The sequence below is a fragment of the Lissotriton vulgaris genome, unplaced genomic scaffold (assembly GCF_964263255.1).
Source record: "Lissotriton vulgaris unplaced genomic scaffold, aLisVul1.2 SCAFFOLD_1881, whole genome shotgun sequence".
NCBI lineage: Eukaryota > Metazoa > Chordata > Amphibia > Caudata > Salamandridae > Lissotriton > Lissotriton vulgaris.
The window spans coordinates 1-24,821 of record NW_028240674.1 but is presented as its reverse complement, the minus strand read 5'-3'; the positions used below and the strand labels follow the sequence as shown (position 1 = coordinate 24,821).

The 24,821-nt window shown below is 46.9% G+C and overlaps 1 protein-coding gene across 1 annotated transcript in view; it reads right to left on the bottom strand.

Annotated features, from left to right (window-relative positions):
- Positions 1-20,945, bottom strand: part of LOC147672913 (1-phosphatidylinositol 4,5-bisphosphate phosphodiesterase beta-3-like) — a 187,592-nt gene extending 166,647 nt beyond the window's left edge. The window contains exons 1-3 of the mRNA XM_086947925.1: positions 20,860-20,945; positions 20,468-20,552; positions 18,914-19,118 (exon numbers count right to left, since the gene is read on the bottom strand). Coding sequence (XP_086804051.1) covers positions 18,914-19,118; positions 20,468-20,533 — 271 coding nt within the window. The 5' untranslated portion in view covers positions 20,534-20,552; positions 20,860-20,945. The remainder of the gene's footprint in view (positions 1-18,913; positions 19,119-20,467; positions 20,553-20,859) is intronic.
- Between the last annotated feature and the right edge of the window lie 3,876 nt (positions 20,946-24,821).

Below are 24,821 nucleotides of genomic sequence, written 5' to 3'. Positions count from 1 at the left end.
ACAGGTCAAGTACATTACAGTTAGTTCTAGTAGATTATTCAAGTTACTCGACCTGCAGGTCTAGTAACATATTTATGATTTTTTGAGGCCTGTAGCCATTATCAATATAAAATAACTTATAAACTGGGAAGGGTGAGGGGCCTATAATGTTCAAAACAACCTCACTTTATGATTTGTTTAAGAAGCTAAGAGCACTGTGCAATTAAATCTCAGTCTAGGAACGTAGAGAACAGTGCGATTTAATGCAGATCAAGTTCTCCAAGCAATCTTCCTTTCTCTGCCATGGTATACATACTTCTAAGCCTGTGGAGCCATTGAACCTTTCCAGGTTCACTATCATGAATTTCTTCTACAGAAAACATGCACATCAGTGGTAGAGTATTGTCTTGATCTATAAATATGCTTGTTCTGCAACAGCATACCTTAACAGCAAAAAAAAATCTTATCTAACAGGCATAATGCGCAAATGCATGAACGCTTGCTTTACAAATGCAGATGTTAGTCAGCATTTGAGAATAACTCCATCAATCACTGCTCCTAAAGCAAAACTTTCCACATTTTCAAAATCCATCACACACACATAGAAACGATGAATCAAGTGTGTGTAAGTAAGTGTATAGAAAATGCTACGTGAGGCTAAGTAGACTACAAGGTGTAGGAATCACATGTCAGCCGTACTGGTAGGCACATTTTAAGAGTGCTTGGTCTGGAGAAGCACAAACTCAGGATTCAGAACATAACACAGTGGTTGGAGTTGACTTTAATAATAAAGTACTTCTACCCAAACAAACCTTTATTAGCAACATCAGGATAGAAAGACTTGAAAAAAACAACTTTCTAACCTGTACCGTGCATCTTGCATGCAGCTCTTAGATGGCAGTTCATAACTCACTGTGGTAGAATACAAATGTAACTTATGAACTGCACAGTAACAACAGAATCTCTGTGACAAAAGCAGTAATCCACTGAGCTAGCCACATAAAGTATTGTTCTTTGTAATGCATGGTACACGTCCTTTGCAGCAGGCATATCAACCGCTGCACTACCTTTTATAAGTGAAAACTGCCACGAGACAAACTCCCATCATTCTCTAGCAGGTACATTAATAAATCATCAGAGGTAACTTGACACTTTTATTGTTGCCTGAAAACTGCTGACTTTACAAGAAACTTTGCAGTGCTTTTAAAACTGCTGCACTGATACAAAACCCGCCCACACTAACAAAACATGCCCCCACCCTTTGAGCCTTCCGGTGACAAATCCGCCTATCGCCTGATGCCTGGTACGCCCTTTCAAGCCTTGGTGGTGTTCAAAACAGCAATAGTCAGTCCCAAACTTGTGTTGATTCCACTCAGTCACTCTAGAGTGCGGACACCCAGCACCCAAGCAGCAGGTATTGTAAAGTTGCCGTGTAAATGACAGGCAGACCACTTGGCTGTGTGCCAGTAAGTATATTTATTTATATCTTTGTTTGCGATTACATTGGAGGAGCGCCGGCCGGCGCTGCCGTTATCTCTGCTTCCTCGGCGCGCAATGCCGGTGCGCGCGCAGCGCGCCAACATGGCCGCCGCACGTCACGTCAGACGTGACGTGCATAAGCTAGAATGCAAACTCTACATATCTCCCCTTTTTTTATCAAAATGTACTTGAGTCACTTACAGTCCAGTGTCCAACTCGAAATCTCGAAATCTGGAGGGCCTTACCACCTGCCTTCCACTTCTTGTAACCCTGACCGGGTTCTCCATAGTTTCTTGGCTCACCTCCTCTTGGCTCTCTACTCCTTCTCTTACCACTCTCTCTTCACTCGTGCTTCTCTCCAACCTGTCCATTTCCTGACCTCTACTTCCATTCTCTTCTTCCTCTTCTCCATCCATTTCTCCCCTCACTCTGTCTGTCTGCTCACCGGTTTCTTGTCTCTTCTCCACGTTCGCACCTTCCATGTCTTCCCATTCGTTACCATGTTGCTCCCATCCCAAGACCTTATTGCACCTGGCCATCCGGTCCTGAGACCATACGTTTCCATCGCTGAGTAAAGCAGCTCGGTCGTACACCTCCACCACTTGCATCGGCTTGCTGTACTTGCTGTCTCCCTTCTTCTGTAGGGTGGCCAACTTTACTCTCACCCACTCTCCTTTTTCCAATCCTGTATTTTTGACATTCCTCCGTTTATTGTAGTGATCACTGTAAATTGTCTGTGCTCTTTCCAGGTTGGCCCGTACCACTGCGGGGGACCATTCACTGGTGACGACCTTTTCCTTCCAGATCCTGTTGTCATGGGTGAAGGGTTCACGTCCCCTCAATATTTGGAATGGGCTGTACCCCGTGCCAGTGGGGGTTATTCTGTACGCCCACACCATGTTCTCTAACGCCTTTTCCCAACTCTGTCCACAGGATATGGCGGCTTGGATGGCTCCCATCACTACCCGGTTAAATCTCTCCACTAGGCCGTTACCGGCTGGATGGTAAATCGCCGTGTGTTTGACTATGATGCCATTCCTTTGCATGAACTTGCTCCACCTTTCCGACGTGAACTGGGGCCCATTGTCACTCAAGATCGATTTGGGTATTCCTTCCCGGGTGAAAGTCTCTGACAGGAACTTTATGATGTTTTCTGTGTCCATGGATTCATCTATTCTCACCTCTGGCCATTTTGAGTATCGATCCATGAGTACGCACACGTACTTCTGCGTGCCTTGGTCATCTAAGACGGGTCCCAATATGTCAATCGATAGTTCTTCCCATGGATTGGCGGGGGGGTCAAACTTCCCTATTGCTGGTCTCAAGGGTTTTAAGGTCTTATCTGCCCCTTGACACTGTGGGCATTCCCTGACATGCCTCTCCGCCTTTATGTCCATACCTGGCCACCAGTAATTTTGCTTTGCCCTTGCCTTGAGTTTTCCTATGCCTAGGTGTCCTTCATGTAGCAGGTCCAGCAGTTTTGAGGTGAGATTCCTGGGGGGGATCACCTTGTCTCCTCTGTAGATGAATACCCCTTTGTCCCCTACCGACAGTTCCTCTCTGACTTCAAAGTACGGTTTGAGGCTGGCCCTCACGTTCCTTTTCTCAGGCCATCCTCGAACAATGATCTCTTTTACTTCTTGCATGTCCGCGTCTTCCTCATAGGACTCTGCCCATTCTTGTAAGCTTATCAACCTTTCTTGGTCCTCTATAAGGGCCACCAGTTCTCCATTGCTTGTGTGGTCTTCCTCTCCTGGTTCCATGGCAGCAGCCCTACTCAGGAAATCCGCCACTCGGTTCCGGTTCCCAGGAAGGTACTCCACGTCATATCTAAACTCGAGTAACTTTAGTGACATCTTGGCTATTCGGGGAGTGGCACTGGCATGTCCACTTGATGTCAACACCTTCACCAATGGCTTGTGATCTGTTTTAAGCAGAAAATGTGTTCCCCACAGAAACTGCCTAAACCTCGCCATGGCCCACACTACCGCCAGCATCTCCTTCTCAATTACACTGTATTTGCTCTCTGTGTCCGTCAGTGCCCTGGACGCAAAACAGATTGTCTCCATTTCTCCTCTTCCTCTGTCTTGCATGAGCACGGCGCCCAGGCCCTTGTCGCTGGCATCCGTCGTTAATACGGTGGTGCCTTGTGGGTCGTAGCCCTGGAGGGGAACAGCTCCTATTACATCCTTTTTGATCGTCTCAAACTCAGCTTGCGCTTCCGGTGTCCATTGGAACACAGTGCTTTCCCTGGTCAGTAACCTCAGGTTGTGGGTCTTTGAGGCGAAGTGGACCACAAACTTGCTGTAATACTCCGCCATCCCTAGGAATGACCTGACTTCTTCCTTGCTTTTGGGTGGTGGAGCATCAGCGATGGCCTTTACATTTTCCAGCTTGGGTGTGACGCCCTGTTGACCGATCTCGTGTCCTAGGTACGTTACCGACTGTAGTCCTAGCCGACACTTCGCCCACTCCGCTGTAAGGCCTTTTGTTTCTAGCGTCTGTAGCACGTGTTCCGGCTTCCGGTCATGGTCCTGCTTGTCTCGGCCCATCACCAGGATGTCGTCCTGAAAATACTGGACATCTTTGCAGTCTCTGAATAGTTGGTGCATCATCTTCTGGAAGACCGCAGCCGCCGAGGCCAGCCCGAACGGCATGCGACAAAACTGGTAACAACCAAACGGGGTGATGAAGGAGGTGAGACTTTTGCTGTCCGGGTGGAGTGCTATTTGGTGATAGGCTGATGTCAAGTCAATAGTGGAGTACCACCTCACTCCTCTGGTCTTGGCCAACATTTCTTCGATTCTGGGGAGAGGGAACTTCTCCACCACTATATTTTTATTCAGTTCTCTCAGGTCCACACAGAGCCGGACCTTTCCATTGGGCTTCATCACGACCACCAGGGGCGCCAACCATTCCGCACATGTTATCGGTTCTATTATCCCCTTCTTTTCTAGCTCCTGAAGTTCCTTCTGGACCGCTTCTCGTACCGCAATCGGCACGTTTCTCACCTTGTGGGCTACTGGTATGGCCCCTTCCTTGAGCACGATCTTGTGTTGGAACTTTTCCATCCGTCCCACTGTGCCTCCAAACACTTTTGGGAAGCTCTCCTTCCACTTGTTAAAGTTCGGCCATTCCTCTTGTTCTGCGAGCAATATTTGTTCTTTCCCACCTGGGTCCAGCTTGATCCCCAAGTCTCCCTGGTCCAGCCATCCTAGGACGGAGGGTCCTTTCTCCGCTATATATAGCTTGCACCACGCTGATCGGCCTCTGAATTCAAACAGCAGGCGCCGGAACCCCATCATTGGGATGCGGTCGCCATTGTACGTGACCGGCCGAATGTCCAGTCTCTCCAGCTCTGGGCCCAACTTGGGTTCGAACATTTCTTCCCACACTGCTCGCTGGATAATGGTGAAAGGGGATCCGGTGTCTGCCACTACCGTGATGGTGATTCCTCCCATCGACATGTCCAGAATGGGTTTCGTGGATTTCTTCCCTTCTACGCTCAGTACTTGGTCGTATATACATAAGACCGTGATCACCTCTTCCTCTGCTATCTCCTCTAGGTCTTCTTCGCCTTGGTCTATGCTTTTCACCATTCCCTTGAGATTTTTCTTCCTGCACGCCTTCTCATAGTGGCCCAGGATGCCGCAGTGTAGGCACTTAGCTCTGAACGCGGGACATCTTCGATCACGTGCGTCATGGGCCCAACTGCCGCACCTGTAGCACGATTTCTTGCCTTCATTGCCTGCTTGTTTCCCTTGCCATCTGTTGGTTCCTCTGGCCATCGGTTCTTTGCCCCTCTGGTCCTTCCGGTGGTCTCCTTCTTGGATCCTGTTCACCATCGTTGGGGGCGCTATGTCTTTCTTTGTCGCATCGGCACATCTCCGTGCGAGTTCTGCCCTTTTTACAATGACCATAACGTCTTTGAGCGTGGTGTCGCTGTTTGCCCATAACTTGTCCTGGACATTTGTGCTGGTGGTATGCATGACGATCTGGTCCTTTATGAATTCGTCTTCCCACAGTGCGTATTTGCATGGGGCAGCTAGCTTCCTCAAGGCCGCTACATATTCCTCAATGTTCTCTCTCGGTTGTTGTCGTCTCTGCTGGAAGTTAAACCTGTCCACTGATACGCATACGGTGGGGCGATAACGTTCGTCTAAGTCTTCCAATGCGTGTGCATATACATCCTTGTCTTCTTCGTCCCTCTTTTTGGGCACCAGGCTCTTGTAAATCCTGAGACCCTCCGGGCCCAGGTTCAGTAATAGGATCCTTTTCTTCCTTTGGGGGGTGAACGACTCTTCATTTTCGTCCTCCAAGACCCCTATGAAATTGTCAATATATTCTTTCCAGTCTTCCCACTTCATCAGGGGGTCCCCTGGTTTCGGTAGGAATTGCACCGGCGCAATCGCATAGCCTGCTGGTGTGCTCATCCTCACCTCCCTGATCGCTGTTGCTTTGACGTCCTTACTGGTGGGGCTCCCTGGGGTGCTGTCTTTTACCTCTGTGGTGGTGTCTTCCAGGGGACTCTCCGTGCCAGTCCCCACCTCTTCCTCCTTGGTAGCCAGCGCTGTACCTCCGGGGCCCGGTGTGGTGGTGAGGATTTCACCGTGGACTGTTTCCTGTGGGGCGTGCTGTAGCCTCTCCGGCCACTTCGCCGCCTCTCCGCCGTCTGTGGCACTGCCACGCTCCTCCGCTCGTGTGGTGTCTCAGCTGTGCCTTCCCGTGGGCCCTCAGCGATATGGGCTGTGCGGGGCAGCTCAGTTGCCTGCTACAGTCGTGTGGGGTTGCCTTCCCTGCTGCTGTCCACGTGGGGTTCCGTGTTTTCTTCCTTCCACGTGGGTGGTCAGCTGGGGCATCCCATCCTCGTCGCCACTGTAAAGTTGCCATGTAAATGACAGGCAGACCACTTGGCTGTGTGCCAGTAAGTATATTTATTTATATCTTTGTTTGCGATTACATTGGAGGAGCGCCGGCCGGCGCTGCCGTTATCTCTGCTTCCTCGGCGCGCAATGCCGGTGCGCGCGCAGCGCGCCAACATGGCCGCCGCACGTCACGTCAGACGTGACGTGCATAAGCTAGAATGCAAACTCTACAGGTATGAGTTTGCGTTCGTCGGACGCCACTCTTCTGTCTCAGCCCCGTTTTAAATTGACCACGGTGGGGGGCCGTGCTTTCTCCAACACAATCCCAGCCCTATGGAACAAATTGGATCCAGAGCTCAGGAAGGAGAGTAATTTACTTTCCTTCAGAAAAAAATTAAAAACCGTACTATTCAAACAAGCATGGAGCAGACCTTAGGTGTACAGCTGGTTTCAAGTGAATATAACATCTATCACGTAAATATGGTCAGACAGCGCTTAGAGACCCCTGTGGTTATAACGCGCCATACAAATTAAATAAATAAATAAATAAATGAGTCTACCTCGACTCCAACACCAAGGCCACGCCGCATCAGCGCAGCTTTTACTGCCAAGCGGCGGCTGGCCAATCATTTTTGCAAGGGCTGTCATCATTGGTGGCGTTTTTGCGTACTGCCAGATTGACGCCTTTTGGACGAGTTAGCAGTCCCAAACACAAGGGTACACATACCGCACCAGGCACCACGTCCTCCTCAGCTAGTGAAGGTCGCAGCAAGTGCGCAATTGCACTTACACGCACATGCTGCATGTGTTCTTCACTTCAGCTTCCGGCCCAGGTCCACAGCAAATACATACAATGTATCAAATCAATGACTGCGCCCGCCGGCCCAGGGTCACAATAGCTGATACATATAATGTATCAGCTAAATGACTGCCCTGGGGTCACCATAGCAACAAGTGAGGCAAGATTTTCCCCCACCGAGGCCCAACTTTCAGGCTATCATGATTTTTCTGCAGGCAGAGCTTCAGCACAGCAGTCCAATCAAGCGCTGTTCTCATTGCTGCTGACTTTACGCCACCAAGGCGCATGCCAAAGCTGACAAACAGCCAGGGGTCACAAGCAAGGTGGCAGGGGTCACAACGGATGGCTTTGGGGTTGCAGTTGTGACCCCTGCCAACCCCCAATTGACATCCATGATTATAGTAGGGTAGAATGGAAAGGAGAGGGGTTAGATTGGCATGCAGTAGATTGTAGTGGGGCATATTAAATGGGGTAGATTGGAGTACGGTTGTTTGGGGTGGGGTGGGATAGATTGAGTGGGGTGGAGTGGGTTAGACTGGACTAGAGTGGGGTAGATTTGAGTGGTGTGAGATAGATCAGAGTGAAGTGGAGTGCCGTAGTTAGGGTAGAGTGGAATGGAGTGGGGTAAATTGGGGTAGAAAAGAATAGGTGGATTGGAGTGAGGTACATTGGAGTTGTACAGATTGGAGTGGAGTCAAGAGTGGAGTGAGATAGATTGGGGAAGAGTGGAGAGGGATAGATTTGAGTGGATTGTAGTAAAGTAGGTTAGGGTGGAATGGGGTAGATTAGGCAAAGTGGAGTCGTTTGTGTAGAGTAGGGTAGATTAGAATGGAGTGGGTTAAAATGGAGTGGGGTAGATTGAAAAGAAGAGGGATGATTGGAGTGGAGTAGTTTGGAGTGGGGTATATTGGCGTGAATGCATACAATGCCCTTCACAACACCGGACCTTCATACCTGAACAGCTGCCTCCACACACCCAAAAGACACCACCGATCAGCCCAGCTCTCTCTGGCAACAGTTCCACATATCAACAAGACCAGAACAGGAGGAAAGTCCTTCTACCTCGCAGCCAAAGCATGGAACAACCTCCCCCTCAATCTCTGGCAATCTCTTACATTGCCAAAGTTCAGGAAAGACCTCAAGACCTGGCTTTTCGGATGACTACAGCACTCAACGGAGCCGTCCCCCACTCTCCCCCCAGCACCTTGGGACCCTCACGGGTGAGTCATTGTGAGATACTAACCTTGATTGATTGATTGACAGCTAATAGAGACAGCTGTAATGTTTGGTATGCTTCCACCTAAAAAGGGCATCTGTAAACCTCTAAACTATACAGGCGATATGATAGCGACATCAATTTACTGAGAGCCCTGTTCTTTACACTGACCTCTGCTTGGCTGAAATAAACTGAGCTTCCACTGGGAGGAAACTCGGAAGAAAGCTGGCAAAAAAAAAAACGCCTTGTATGCCCCTTTCCTGCAACACACCCAACAAGAGGGATTATTTAGGTTTCCATCATCATGATTTTTTTAAATCAATTAATACACTCTTTTCGAACCCCTACATATATAAGAATTAATGAGATTGTGCTCATTAGAATACCTGACTCAAGCCCCCATAAACCTGCTGTATCAGCAATTAGCCTTTATTACAGGCATGGTGGGCACAATCCTTTCATCTATAGATTGTCATGTATTTCTTGCTCCAGCAGTCAATTGTCATTGCCTCTTAATAGGTTTCATTCTTTCAGCCAGTAATTATCTCATTTATCTGATGCACATGTAATAAGTGACAGTTTATTCCTATCCCAGTACTTGGCCTCATTCATCCCTTGCACCCGCAATCTGACAAAATGTACTCTTGCCCCAGTCATCGGCCAATACCCATTAATTCTTGGGCCAGGAATCTGCCCTCACTCACTCTTTGCACCAGTAATCTGTTCCTTTCATAGCACTAAGTCATTTATCCTCTATTAGTTCACGCCCCTGTGACTGGCCCTCATTGATTCTTGGACCATGGATCAGTCCCTCTCGTTCATTGCATCAGTCACCTGACATGTTCTACTCTAGCTCAAGTAATCAGTGCCTATTGATTCTTAGCATGTTTCATTTTTTGCTCCAGTAACTGTGATTTATTCTAATACCAGTAATCAGTGACCATTGATTCTTAGACCAGTAATCAGCTATCTCATTCTTGGTACAAGCCTAATTTTTTCCCAAATAATCATAATTAAAAACCAGAGAGGTGTACATACATAGAAGAACCCAAAATTGAAGAGCCTTATAGGGACCCCTCTCAGCACCTGCTTTTTAGAACTGACGGTGCCAGGCACCGGCAGGACCCGGCCCACGTAAAGCGTGGAAGGACCTCCGGTCAGCTCTCTTCATTCACTGTTTCAGTGTTGTTCACGTTTGCTTGCGCCCGCCTCAGCCTACAGCATGTGGATTTGGCTCCGCCAACTTTAGCCTTTGATTGGTTTCATTATGAGTGATGGCATTTTTTAGTCTTGCACATGTGCACATCTACCTATAAAGTCGCCCATTTCAGTGCCAAGGCTGTTAGGTCAATCTCAGCTTTCCTTTATTTTTTAATTTATTTTCGCGATGGACATTTTTATGAGGAGTCCATTTTTATGACTGCATGTTTTTAGTTACTTTTTTCCCATAAATAAAAGAATGCCACTTTACTCATTTTTATTCTTTAACTTTTCAATTACATTTGTACTATTAATGTCTATTGCATATGTTTGCATTAAAACACAGACTTGCTAATGCTAGCTTTGTTCCTGCAGCAGTAACCAACGAATATTGATTTATAGCACATCCCATTGTTTGCAGCCAATAATTTGGCCTCACTTATTTCTTGTGTCATTGATATGAATTAATTCCTGGAACAATAGTCGGTCTCTTTCATTTTAGCACCATCAATCTGACGTAATGCATCTTGCACAAGTAAACGGTCCACATTATTTCTTAGACCAGTAATATGTCCCTCATTTCATTACAACAAAAAACAATTTTGCACTAGTAATCTGGTGTTTTCATCTCTACACCACTCATCGGTGCACACAGATTTTTAGCACATTTCATATTTTTGCACCAGTAATCTAATCTGAGCTGATTTGTTTCTCGCAACGGTAATAAGAACCAATTGATTCTTTGATTATTAATTGGTCCTACTTTCTTTGCACCCGAAAGCATGTATCCTTGCGCCGTTATCAGTGCGCAGTGATTGCTGAACCAGTTCTGGTTCCTTTCATTCCTTGCACCGGTGATCTGACATCATTGATTATTTGACCAATGGTCTGCCATTGTCCATTTCTTGCACCAGTAATAAGGAAAACATTACTTATCTGTAGCACTGGGTTTGCAGCGTGTAGTGGTGTAGCAATAGATTACATACTGTGCACATTTTCTGACACTTAATGGTAGGCTTAGAACATTACAAGCAGTTTTTCTTCAAAGGAAGGGTCCCTGTTTTGAGGTGACTCGTGGTACCACCTCTGACACCCACAATGCCAGGAGTCAGACGCCATCTTAGATTGTGTCCCCCCCCAATAGAAAGTCTGTCTCTTTCTTGTTCTTTTCTAACATGTTCTCTACCTGTAGAGCAAAGAGGTGCTCCCCGCCCAACGGTAGCCCAACAAGGTACTACTGGACTTCGGGACAGAAAACAAAAAACGTCAGCCAGTCAATCAGAGCATTGGAATTAGAATTATGTATCTAGTGCTTGTTCACCAACATAGGTATCACGGTGTTAGAAACAAGAGGGAGGGAAAAACACAAGGGGAAAAAAACTGCTTGGTCAGCGGAACAGACAAGTTTTTATAGCCTTGTAGGTGGGATGGGATGTGCTTGATGTACCGGGAAGATCATTCAAAATGTGGGGAACAAGAAAGCAAAAGGCACCGCCTCCAGATCTGGAGCGTTTAACACAGGGAATTGAAGACAAAATTAGAGCGCAAGCATCTCACCGAGTTGTAGTGTGTGAAGCATGTGGAAATTATCATTTTAAAGTGCCATTAATGGTTCTAGCGTAAGGCTGAGTGTTGTAAATTCAATTCATTGTTTCACTGGAGGCCAATGGAGCTGGATTATTGCCAGAGTGGTCCTTTGCAATCTAAACAAGCATTGGCATAGCCAATAGGTCTCGCCTTTGGGACCTGCTGCATAACTAAATACTTATAAGGTCCCAAAGGAGAGACCTATTGGCTATGCCAATGCTTGTTATTTGTATCCCAACCTGTTCATCATTTACAAAGGGACAGGCAAAATAATTATTAATTTACATGGTTGAGATTAATGGATTGACGAATGGACAAACTGATTGTCTTTTATCAAACGGAAGTGAATGGCGGCGGGTTGTTGGATGAGTGGCTGGATGAATGGGCAATGATCATATTATGGAATTTTTATTTTATGGTGTCCTTTGACCATTCGCCGCGACTCGTTTGAATCTTACCACGGGACTTGTTCCCAAGCAAGGAATTGTTTTGACGGTTCAAAGACCGCCTAAATTGGTCTTTCTTTGGGGTTCTGCGAAAACAGATTCATTCCTGCCCCTCCCTCGAGGGCTTGGATATACACATGTGAAAGCGTGGCACGCATTCCTAAAAGGCAATCACAATGCTCTTGATCTCTGGAAGTTACCACTGGCGATGGCAGAGGAATCTGAAATATTTGTAGCGCAAGGGTAATGTTTCATTAGGGTAGAGGGTGGGGCTCAAGGGCTGGACTTAGACTAAGCGTCAACGGTGTGATATTGTGGCCTTCCTGTCACTTGTCTAGTGGCCAAAAAACGCAGCGGTGTTGCCCACATCAGACCTGGATCAAATCCCTGCTCCAATATAATGGAAACTGTTTTGTACTTAATATCTTAAACTGGCCCCAAACTGGGTAAAATTTGTATTATTATTAAAGTTGAGCGCAGTAGTTCAGTTTCTGATGTGCTCCACTGAAATAGCCAATATTGACATTAATAGGTCTGCCACCAGTGAAAAGAGATATATGCTGCTAGACCAAATGAGACAGAGTGATTTGGCGAGGGTCACACAATTTGTTTTAAAAGGAAAGCCGGGATCACAAAGCTTTTTTTAGGGTTCCACTCTTTATAAATTAAGAACATGACTCTGGCAAAGGCACAGGAGCTTTAGTGCAGAGATCAGGCCTCTATGTCTCCTGCAATTGGCTACCCAGATGTGCCATCGTTTCTGGAGGTTGATGGACGGTTTGGAGGGGTGGGGGGGGGGAGAGGGAGGGTAGAGAAGGGAAAAGGTCAATACTGCCCTGATCACAAGCACAGTGTCATAATCTGGAGCCAGCCATTTCCAATAACCATGGAGCCCTGTGGACACAAACGAGAAAGGCCTCCACTCTCAGATTTAAATTAACTATCTTCTGGGGTGATATCGGATAAATAATAATAACATGGAGGGAGGAGGAGAAGGCAGCCACAGGCCGAAGAGAGGGAGAGAGCATTCCGATAAATTACGACGTGCACTGTTGTGGAGGTGGGGCGGAGAGGACACACACAGTGTTTGCCTTGCAGGAGTGAGCAGGGGCACCATCTGATTGCAAGATAATTACAAACAGATGTCTCCAAAGCTCACTACCGCAAGGGAAACGCCAAATGTGCACGTGTTGCAATAGAAAGCAATGCAAAACGTGCACGTTTTAAGCCAGAATGCTGATCGATTCCAAAAGGTCCCCTCCTATGCAGCGCACCGCACTGCGTAGGCAAGACCTAAAAAGCTTGATCATCTCAAATAGAAACATTTTGGGTTCTTTTGAGCGGACTCAGAGTAGATTCTATTAGCTCAAAGTAAAGGATATTAAAAAACAACAATCCTGGATAGGATAGCAAGTTGAAACCATCTGTGCATGGAGAGGGTGACACAGAAAAAAGAAAAATGTTTCTTAGCTGTTTCAGGTGTCGAAGGCTGCTACTATTTATTTATCTTTGAGGTATTGTCAATGGCATAACTACATTTTGCATTACAGATGACGCTGCTCTTTACAGTAAGGTCATCCTCATAATCTGAGTTAATAGATTGTGGAGAGTGCAGTGGAGAGGACTGTAGTGGTGGTGCAGGTGCAGTATCAGCTTACTTTTTCTTTGGTATAGGGAATTGGCTGATCTCATCGGAAATGGTTCCTGCAAATGTGGCAAAAGGTGACTGGTTGGTTAAGGCACAACGCTCCAGGAGCTATTCCTCAGAATGGTCTATTCGAGGTCCATTCGCAAAGGGAAGGTCCTCAGTATGGAGTTGGGGTGTTTTCTCAGCGTTGGGCCCCAAACTCCTTGAGGTAGTCTTTATCCAGGTTGTGGGCTTTTATGAAGCCACTAAAGACCTTTCTTCTGGGAACAAGAAGTAAGCCTACATTTCCCACTGGACCTGCACAGTAGCCGAAGGTTTCACAAATCTTCGTAGAGGTCAAAGCTCTTAATATCCTCTGTTTCTGCTCCAGAAGATAACACCGCAGACTCATAGTGCTATATATTTGCATTGTGTGCCCACCTTCTCTAATGTCTGTATCCAACTGTCTTTTTGAAGAATACACTGTTACACCTCAAACAGGCTCTTTTGTTGTGCTACCTGGGTAGACAAAGGTTACAGGTTCAATATTGGTCTTTTTATGAGGCAAAACATAAATAAAGTTCTTCATTCTCTTTCCACATATGAGTCTGTGATATGACCTGGTCACAGGCTCTTCCGATGTCTAGATCACGAGGTAATTGTGGTTAATCTGTATTTTTCAATGCTGTGTTATGAGGTCTTGGGTTTCTCAGTTTTGCAGCATCAGAATTCTTCTTCAATGAGAAGCGTTTAGAGAGCCATCAAAACACGCCTGATGGGGGAAAAAAAGAATCTGAGGTGCAGTCGGTGTCCTGGTGCACTGTGGGTCTTCGGGGAGGTATCACAAGTCCTATCTAAACTGAAACTTATTCGAAAAACAACTTGTATTGTTCCAAGTCTAACACTGTATGGCAGGAGTGTGCACAGCATGTTATTTATAGCTACACATTCTACAAACATGTCTTTCAATCCTTGAAACAGTAATCGGTCCTCAATCATTTTTTACACCTACTACAGATGTCCTTTGATTCTTAGAATAGTGATGTTACTTCATTAATTGCAGCAGTAATCTAGCATCATATTTTTAGATCTCGCATAGGCAGCGCATGAGCTGTCTCTTCAAGACATGCTGTATCTAGGATAAGGGCTTGAACAAATGCCCATCTATTTCATTAGTTCCTCTTGCTGTCCTTTAGAAATGCTGGCTTTTCATTGGTGAATATACTAAGTACTCCCTCTTTTTGGAATTTTGTATCCTTCCTTGAGCACTGGCCCTCTTACAGGTTTTCTTACTGTTCAGGTTCTTTCTACTTAGAGAGAACTTTATTTTTAGTTGACCTGCCTCTTTGCTAGTTAACAGTTCTGTTTACTTGTGCAATGAAACTTCACTCGATTCATATTGCTTGCTGTGTACCTCATCCCTCCCACAACACTGCTTTGGTGGTCTCTTCTCCCCGTGACTCCCCCTCACCCGTCGTACAAAACTGCTCGAAAGGCCCGGACCACCAATCTGAGGCCAGTGCTCTTTTACTCCTTGGGTTAATTTACGCAGTCTACCCCCACCCCTTTGCACCACACTGCTTACCACCCAGCCCTGTGATCCCATTTGAATTCTTATGTTATTTTAAGTTAGTCTCTTTAATTTATATAGCTGCTGCTTTTATTTAAATAGTATAGCATTCAAGGTTAAGCCGACACAAGACTCTAACATGGATCCCCAGCATCGCAGTCGGCAGCTCTCACTGCTGAGCCGTATCCTTTCCATGGCCATGTTGTAAGGTGCAGAACCATATTTGACCAAAAGAGGTGCCAAGGGAAACCTAGTGACAGCCTATGGTAATTCACCCTCGCAACCCGGCTTGTCTTCGTGGCAGCGCAACTCTAGTTTCTTGGTGAGGTCGCTGCTGGTTTTACTGCCTTTTTAGGTCTCGCTACGACGAACGCGCTTAGCGCGTTCTCGCAGCGATGAGGGGAGACAAGAGCTGGCCGCGCGCCCAGCATTCCCAATGGCGGCGTCGGATTCCGACGCGCGCCTTCGGATCGGGTCGCGCGCGTGAGCTTCTACCGTAGACAGCTCACGTGACGTCGCGCGGCCCAATCCGAAGGCGCGCGTCGGAATCGGCTCTCACAGTCCGGCCCCTTCCCGCCGGACCGGCACTCGCCCTGCACGTCTTGTTCTTGGTCTTGCACTTGTTTTGAGAAATGGAAGCGTACTTGCAGCCGCATTACCGGTATTAAGCTGTTTCACATAGAAACGATTCCTAGGATCAGCTGAGGATGTGAGAAAGGCAGGGCTTCTGTCCAGTTTTAAAAACAACAGAGTAGATGTTTACAGCAAACATATTAAGTGAATTATTTTATGCATCGAACCCACAGAGATGCCAGCCGTGCATACAGGGATACAGAGAACTCCATGTCACTGGGACACATCTCTCCAGTCCTGGGCTTTCCTTTTATAAACCATTCGTTTCAAGAGAGCTGGTCTGGTTGATTCATTTGAACTGCACTAAGACCACAGCTTCCACAATCCAGGAGTTTGTTCACACTCATCAGGTAGCTTTAAACATTTGGATGTTTCTTTTTTGCCCCCAATTTGGATGCTAAAAAAATGTAAGTACAAGAGATAAAGTGATTTGGCCGGTGTGAAAAACCATTTTCAAGTAGGGAAGTGAGGATTAGACGGGAGTACCACAATTAAAGTGGGTGGATTAGACGCGAGTACCACAATTAAAGTGGGTGGAGGCGGGGGCTGTGCGAGCTGGCAGGACTGTGGGGAATGTGGCGAGGGAGACGCACTAATCGGCCGGGCAGGGACGGAGACTCCCGTCTGACGACCCCGGCCAGGGGCTCTGGCTTCCATTGCCAACTGTCACCCCTATCTCCAGCAGCCCGGCTCGCCCCCACCTCAGACCTTACCGCGGGAGGTGGGGTTGGCCCTCCCACAAAATGAGCCCTGGCCCCACTCGAGAGAACACTCACTCCGGGTGCTGCACCACAGACAGGCACTACACCTTGTGTATTCAGTCTCTGGCGCCTTCCTGGCTCGTAATATTTTGATTGTGGGTGTTTGTGCTTCTGATTGTGTCTGCATGTATGTGTGCGTATGAGCGCGACTTTGTGATTGTGCCCTGTGTGTTTCTGAGTCTGTGTTTTTGTGTGGGTTTGTGGGTATTTGTGTCTGGCTGTGTTTGCCTGAGTCATTTGCCATTGTGGGAATGTGTCTTTGTGTCTGTTGTGCGTCTGTCTCTATTTGTGTTCTGTGTATGCTTGTCTGTTTGTGCAACAAATCCACAGTAGATTCTGTGGTGTGCTGCTGTTCCACGTATGTTCCCTATGCCCCACCTACCCGTCCATCGCGTAGGCACCATGCGGCCATGCCTCGAGGTGCGTCCGCTACAGGAAGAGTGAGTGTCATCTGAGAAGATATAGCGCCTCGTGAAGGACGCCCGACTCGGTGAACCGAAACCCACAAGATGACGGCGCGGGATTCCTAGACAGAGGTGTGTTGAGGTTGGTGATCGCAGTGGTAATACAGCGTCACACGTGGCATGTCACCCGCCCTGAGACAGAACCATAGGACTGAGGTGGGGAGGAGGCTGGGCCTTCTATAGCGCCCAGAAGCCGTGACAAACTGCGCAATGCGCATATACACTGTCTATTATGCGTAGACCTTTGTACTCTCTACCATTCCTATGTGACTCATAGAGTACATCCATTCATAGCCCTTCCCCATGTATATAGAGATAACTCTAATCACCAGTCTCTTCTTTGTGTGACTTTACATCTTGTACATTTTAAATTTTTTCTGTTTGTATCTTTTATGTAACGCACATAATCCTTAGACCTTATGTTTTGCAACTGGTTCTTATGTAAAGCGCTCTGACACCTTTGGGTAAAGTTTGCGCTATATAAAATCGCATTAAATAAATAAATACATTTTAAAAAAGTGTTAATAGAGGTAGCAGTAACACAGCATCTAAACCTCCTTCGGGACCACGGAGGAAAGGAGGCTGCTGGCTGCACAGCCTATAGCACATCGAAGCCATGCCAAAGTGCGTATGGGCGCTGCAGAAACATGTCTAGTATAAGCAGTAATACTAGTTCACCAGCTAACCATTCACAAACAATGTTTATATACCAATTGCTAATAAAAAAATAAATAATGCAAAGCATTGTCATTTACAATGCCAATAACTCAAACTTTAATGCTGCGAGACCTATTGCATTGCAAATGCTTGTAACAACATGCAGTAATCACGTCTTTTTAGCTCCAGTATTAGTTGTGCAAGTGTCATGTGTGCCTTCTTTTATTGTGCTGTTGGCGCAATTCTTCTTAGGTTAATGTCTGTTGCAATCAGACAATGGTTCTATGAAGGTGACGCTCATATACATGTTTTAAGAATCAACCTGTGTTGAATGTATTTTACATTTATTAAAAGAATTGTTAAAATAAGTTTTGATTTTTAAACACGATCATGGATTGATCTGCTACTTTTTTTTTTTTAGTTTCACACGTGAGACTCTGAATTCCCTCCATCACTACATTTATTTGCCTGCAGTGTGCAGTATGTCACATGCATAGCGTGCAAACATGTGCTGAAAAACATTAATTCTGTTTTCATGTCTTTTTATTTGTTGGCTCTTGTTTCTGCTTGGTTTGTTATACTTTCTGAACACTTTGAAATTGTATTTGTTGCCAGATATGTCTGACGTGTTTTAACATGAAGTGCAATATGCTATGCTCTGTGGAGATTTCAGGAAAATGACTGCATATATCTGTTTAGAATTTTAATTTCTTCTTGTGAAAGTCATTTCTTGGCAGAAACTTAATATCTCAAGCAGCCTCTTTTTGCTGCTTATATTTTCACAAATTCCACACATGACAAGAAACCTAAAATAAAGTCATTTGAAACCTTAAAAATTGAGAGCCATCCATATAAATTGTGAGCGTGCCGCTGGTATGTATGTCCTTCCGACAATAAAGAATTGTAAATAAAACAAGCGTTTGCAATGCAATAGGTCTCGCATTACTAAAAGTTTGATCTATTGGTGTTGCAATTAATGCAACGCCAATAGCTCAAACTTTCACTGATGCAAGACCTTTTGTTTTACAAAAGCTTGCTCAAATACCTATTTGATTCCCAATGCCCATTGATTCTCAGAGTAGGAAATTGTCCCTGTACGTTTTTTGCACTGGTAACAATCTAACCGCCTTTATTCTGACCTATCATACCATGCTGTCACCTTTCTACGGCCAGGTAACATTCTGACCAAAGGCCTCAGACAGCCTTTGATTCTCGGAGTTCTCACAAATTGGTTAGAGCGCCACAGTAGTCTGCAGAGGTCAAACTTTCCATCCTGTCTTTTGCTTTGAGCAAAGCACTTCTAACAGATGCTACAATTAATTCTCGAAAAAGGAATTGCCTAATGAAAACATGCATCTAGGACTGCATCTAGACATGGCTAGATAGGAACGCGATAAGCAAGAGCGTGGGAAGAGAACAGAACATGGCTGCCCCTACACGAAATAACAGTTGCTATATGCTACTTCAAGGGGTGGGGAGGTGAGAAAAATCTTGCCATGTGTTTAAGGGCAAACATAATTCCACTATTCATGCAAGCATTTGATCATCTTTGTTAGCATGAGGGGCATGTAGATTTCGGGGTGAATGTGTGAGACCCCGAACTGACCTCTGAGGATGAATCTCAGCTTACCTAGGTTTGGCGAGGGCAGCTCTCCCACGCTGGAGGAGTCACTGTAGGTGCTGTAGGTGCTGTAACTACTTGATGTCTGCTCTACAGGGCGCTTCTTCAGACTGCCATCGTATGACTTGCAGTGGTGCTGCCGCCTTTTCTTATTCTTCACCAAGATCCTGCCAAGCAGCTCTTGAGGGCTGGGCAGGGCAACGCCGGCTTGCAACTAGAATAAAAGAAGGCATTGCCATGTCAGTTTGATAGTATTGGAGAAGGGGCACAATTCAGAGATAAAGGTGTGGTCTCAACAGCCATAACTAATAATAATGTAGATGTTGCATTGCAGAACTTCTAGTTTGCTTATTCTACCTCACACTTCAAACCATGAGCCATGCACGCTAGGCTTGTGTCGCGCACTTCTCGCCTCTCTCGGACTCGTGGCATCTTGCTTGATACAGTACTCCGCCACCACGTCTACACCCAATCCTGATTCACCTTTCTTAATTTACTCCATGTTGTGTATTACACTTCAAAACCCGGCTAAACTTTTCCCACTCCCTGTGTCGCACTGCTTTGTGTTATAGGTTTCCAAGGAAGGCGTGGCTACAGCCTGGCACAAATATCAGGCTAGGCCTTGGTCCCCTGCAGCAGATGAGGAAGAAAGGGCAAAGTCAAGCATGCCAGGCACTGGTCCTTTTCTTCCCTAATAACGTTTTAAAGGGATTTTAGAGCTTGGCAGAGAGGGACATCCACCAAAAAGTGGTAGATATCCTTTCTGCCTAATTTAAAGTGCAAATGTTATCGATTTTAATATGGCAGACAGAACATTCATCACTTTTTGGCAGCTGTTACGCATCCACCCAATAGTGAACAAGACCTTTTACTGCATTTTTGCTTCAACTTTTACTTTAAATAAATGTCTCTTAATCCAGCGACATGATGCAATGTACAGAAGTTAAACAGAAAGAATCTTTATCATATGTTTGCCTAACGGATAATGCATGATTTATGTGACAAATCTTCATGGATTTGGCTTGTGCTCTGGTTCTTAAAGCCAAGTCAGACATCTGGCCTGGCTCTGCTATGGCTTACATTGTGAATCTGCTGGCTTGCTCACCTCCACTTTCCGACCAAGAACATTCCAGTACCCAAATGCCTAGCATTCTCGATTTTTATAAACTACATGAAGCAGGATGCTGAGATTGCATTAGGGTTCCCATCCTTTAATATCTCTAACTCTCACTCTTTATTGAAAAAAGAAAAGGATTGATGTGCTCGTTCAAAGGGATACTTCTCCACCTGACGTTCAGGAAAAAACTCAAGACTCAGCTCTTCTAACCTTCCTCTACCCATGTGGTATGTATTGTATCTGTCCTTAGCGCAGAGATACCCCATGTGGGGTGAGTCAGGCGCTTTATAAATGTGAAAAATAAATAAAATAAAATACTTCTCCACCCCCCAGAATAAGACAAATACTTTCAAATGACTCCTGCTAAATTATTTACTCTCCATAGGTTCATCATTCCTCACATCCAATTTCCCCCACCTGATGCAAATATTTCAGTGATACCTTACCGGATATTTCTCGAGGGGGTCGATTAACAGGGCATCACCGAAGATCGTTCGGCAGTATTCTGCCATCTTAGCTTGTTGCTTGGCACTACAGGATATTAGACAGAAAAATACAAACATTAACACTGACAGACTTTCCTCTAAGTAACAGCAGCATCTAGGGGGCAGGGCAGAGGCCCATAAATAGCAGAAGCTCACATCCTTTGTAGAGGATGTTGTAGGAGGAGATGTGGGTAGTTCACAGATCCTGCATAGCTCTACAAGAGGCGGTGTAGCAAACACTGCACAAGCCTTGCTTGGGAACTAGCATACATCTCTTATAACGACAGACATCCGTTACTCCCGCCATCCCTACATTTGATGTTCTACCAGGTAGAACCAGAACATATACTTACGAATCAACATGATTCTCAAAGGAGAGGATAAGAGGGTAGGTGGAGGTCTTGAAAGCACTTTCAGCAATTGCTTCAATCACTTCCTGCAGGGAGAAAAGTAAGTGTTACTCTACAGTGATACTCCCACACTCTGACTCATTAGGCCCCTACAGTTACCACCAAAGAAACATTTTGTACCACCTTGTGACAGGGATAGAGACTGTATCTTCACTGCTCAATAACATGAGACTGAGTAAAGCAATGCGAGATACGTTACTGCTTCAACAACAAGACCTCCCTGCATCCTTCTAGAAGTCATAAAAAGGGCTCAAGCTGAACTTAAGACCATCTGGCCTTTAGCCCCAGAGAAGTTCTCACTACTAGATTATGCAATGTCTTCTTAGTCCAAAAAGTTTGGAGCCAATGAAAAAGACATGGAGAGATATCTGCTCATTCATATAAAAGTCTGAAATTATGGATATAGATAAATAAACTAACATGTTTGTGAAGAAAATACTCAGTTCCTGAAGAAGTAAGAGCCATGGAGTCATAGACTATGGAAAAGTGAAGACCACTAGGAAGGTTATCCAATAGGTAAATGTATACACTAAAACAATTCATGGCTTTCTAAGGTGGCTTAGTCAGGATGGCTAGATAAAAGCTCAGATCCCACTGGGGATGTGATTCCCTTACTGGAGAAAAAAACACAGATTTCCTAGATTTCTTTGGCCACTTCTTGATCATAATGTGCCCCTCGGGCATCTGTTTTGAGAGCAGACATGGCTGATGATAATTATTCAGGTTCCAGGCATTTCGAAATCACAAAAGAATGCCCTGAGAATCTTTAATCTACTTTTGAGAGGAGGTTGGATGTTTGTAGGAGATCACAATTTAGGGATAAGAAGTGATGGATATCAAAGTGAGTATATGTTCTGAACTGAAGCTAAATTTCTGAATGACTTAGTGGGTCATGTAAATAGGAAGAACGATCTTGACAATATCATAGGCGTTAACCCAGCCCAACTAGCCTATCCTATTCAGTACTTACAAAGACTGGACCTGAATGTGTGTCTGGTGGCGAATAGAGTGGCTTGAACACCCAGAGTGTGGAAAATGCAGAAAAAACATTAGGGTTAAGTTGTCAATGTTATCAATTGATGCCCACATTCTTCGCTTCTTCAATGAGTGGTGTCAAGAGAAACAGTTTGTTGTTCAAGGCATCACTCCTCAGCTGCCATATTGTCCATGTACTTCAGTTCTACATTTCCTGGATTGGAACATTTTGTTCACATCAGAACAGACAATGGATAGATACCAATTACTCCTCTGAATCCTTAACTGTAGTGCATTGGCGTCCGCAGGGGGGGGAAAGGGGGTGTGCTTGCCCCCCCCCCCCCCCTGGATCGGCGGTCCATCCGGTGCTGGCTTAGTGACAATGTGGTATTATCACTAAGGCAGCGCACAGGGAGGCCGTCAACATTCCTTTTACAGATGCCTTTGGTCCCCTTAATTTTCACAAATACAGCAGGCTGTGCTGTTCCCCTGCAAGAAGCCCAAGAGTTTAAATGTTCTCTCATTTGGGGCCTCTCGCTTTTCTCTTTGAACTCTAGAGGCTGCAGCAGCCTCTCCCCGACCTCGAGCAGACTGTGGACAGGCCCATTGTCATTCTGTCTGCTGCAGATCATCACATAAAGAATGACAATGGGCTGTCTGCCTTTAACGTGCCTTGCAGACATCCAACCTGTGTTTAAAAATAAATAAATTAAAGAGTGTCAGCAAACACCGCCGCAGCAGCGCGGCCAGACACTCTGCTCTATGGGGGCCGGGTGATTCACAACAAAAGCCTCATTAAAGTCTTTTAAAGACCTGTGAAGTACTGGGGTACGGCGGTGTGTGTGCCTGGGAAGCTGGGGTGAGGTGGCAGAGGGTGACAGACAGAGGGTGACAGACAGAGGGCGACAGACAGAGGGCGACAGACAGAGGGAGACAGAGGGAGAGGGAGAGGGCGACAGAGAGAGGAAGACCGATAGGGCAGGAGACCGAGAGAGACAGAGGCAGACAGAGGGTGAAAGACAGAGGGATTCAGACAGAAAGAAGGGGGCGACAGAGGGAGGGAGGGAGACAGACAGAGGAGGGAGGGAGACAGAGAGAGAGGGAAAGAGAGGGAGACAGACAGAGAGGGAGACAGAGAGAGAGGGAGACAGAGGGAGACCGAGAGAGAGGGAGACAGAAGGAGGGAGACAGAAGGATATAGAAAGAGGGAGAGAGAGAGAGAGAGAGAGGGAGAGAGCGAGAGAGATGGAAACAGATAGGACGGGAGACAGAGGGAGGGAGACAGAGTGAGGGACACAGTGCGAGAGGGAAAGAGAGGGAGACAGAGAGAGAGGGAGACAGAGGGACGGAGACAGAGGGAGGCAGAGGGAAACAGAGAGAGTGGGAGACAGAGGGAGGCAGAGGGAAACAGAGAGAGTGGGAGACAGAGGGAGGCAGAGGGAAACAGAGAGAGTGGGAGACAGAGGGAGGGAAGGAGACAGAGGGAGGGAGAGGGAGGCAGAGGAAGGGAGACAGAGGGACAGAGACAGAGGGACAGAGACAGAGACAGAGGGACAGAGACAGAGGGACGGAGACAGAGGGACGGAGACAGAGGGACAGAGACAGAGGGACAGAGACAGAGGGACAGGGACAGAGACAGAGGGACAGAGACAGAGGGACAGAGACAGAGGGACAGAGACAGAGGGACAGAGACAGAGGGACAGAGACAGAGGGACAGAGACAGAGGGACAGAGACAGAGGGACAGAGACAGAGGGACAGAGACAGAGGGACAGAGACAGAGGGACAGAGACAGAGGGACAGAGACAGAGGGACAGAGACAGAGGGACAGAGACAGAGGGACAGAGACAGAGGGACAGAGACAGAGGGACAGAGACAGAGGGACAGAGACAGAGGGACAGAGACAGAGGGACAGAGACAGAGACACGGAGACAGAGGGACAGAGACAGAGGGACAGAGACAGAGGGACAGAGACAGAGACAGAGACAGAGGGACAGAGACAGAGGGACAGAGACAGAGGGACGGAGACAGAGACACGGAGACGGAGAGGGACGGAGACAGAGGACGGAGACAGAGGGACGGAGACAGAGGGACGGAGACAGAGGGACGGAGACAGAGGGACGGAGACAGAGGGACGGAGACAGAGGGACGGAGACAGAGGGACGGAGACAGAGGGACGGAGACAGAGGGACGGAGACAGAGGGACGGAGACAGAGGGACGGAGACAGAGGGACGGAGACAGAGGGACGGAGACAGAGGGACGGAGACAGAGGACGGAGACAGAGAGGGGGAGACGAGAGGGGGAGACAAGAGAGGGGGAGACAGAGAGGGGGAGACAGAGAGGGGGAGACAGAGAGGGGGAGACAGAGAGGGGAGACAGAGAGGGGGAGACAGAGAGGGGAGACAGAGAAGGGGAGACAGAGAGGGGAGACAGAGAGGGGGAGACAGAGAGGGGAGAGAGAGGGAGAGAGAGGGAGGGAGACAGAGAGAGGGAGGGAGACAGAGAAGGGAGGGAGACAGAGAGAGGGAGGGAGACAGAGAGAGGGAGGGAGACAGAGAGAGGGAGGGAGACAGAGAGAGGAGGGAGACAGAGAGAGGGAGACCAAGAGAGGGAGACCGAGAGAGGGAGACCGAGAGAGGGAGACCGAGAGAGGGAGGGAGACAGAGAGAGGGAGGGAGACAGAGAGAGGGAGGGAGACAGAGAGAGGAGGGAGACAGAGAGAGGGAGGGAGACAGAGAGAGGGAGGGAGAGAGAAAGGGGGAGACAGAGAGGGAGGGAGACAGAGAGAGAACGGGAGGGAGAGAGACGGAGATAGAGACAGAGACAGATGGAGGCAGAGACAGGGACAGAGTCAGACAGGCAGAGACAGACAGAGAGACGGAGAGGGAAACAGGGACAGACAGGGACAGATAGAGAGAGGGACAGACAGAC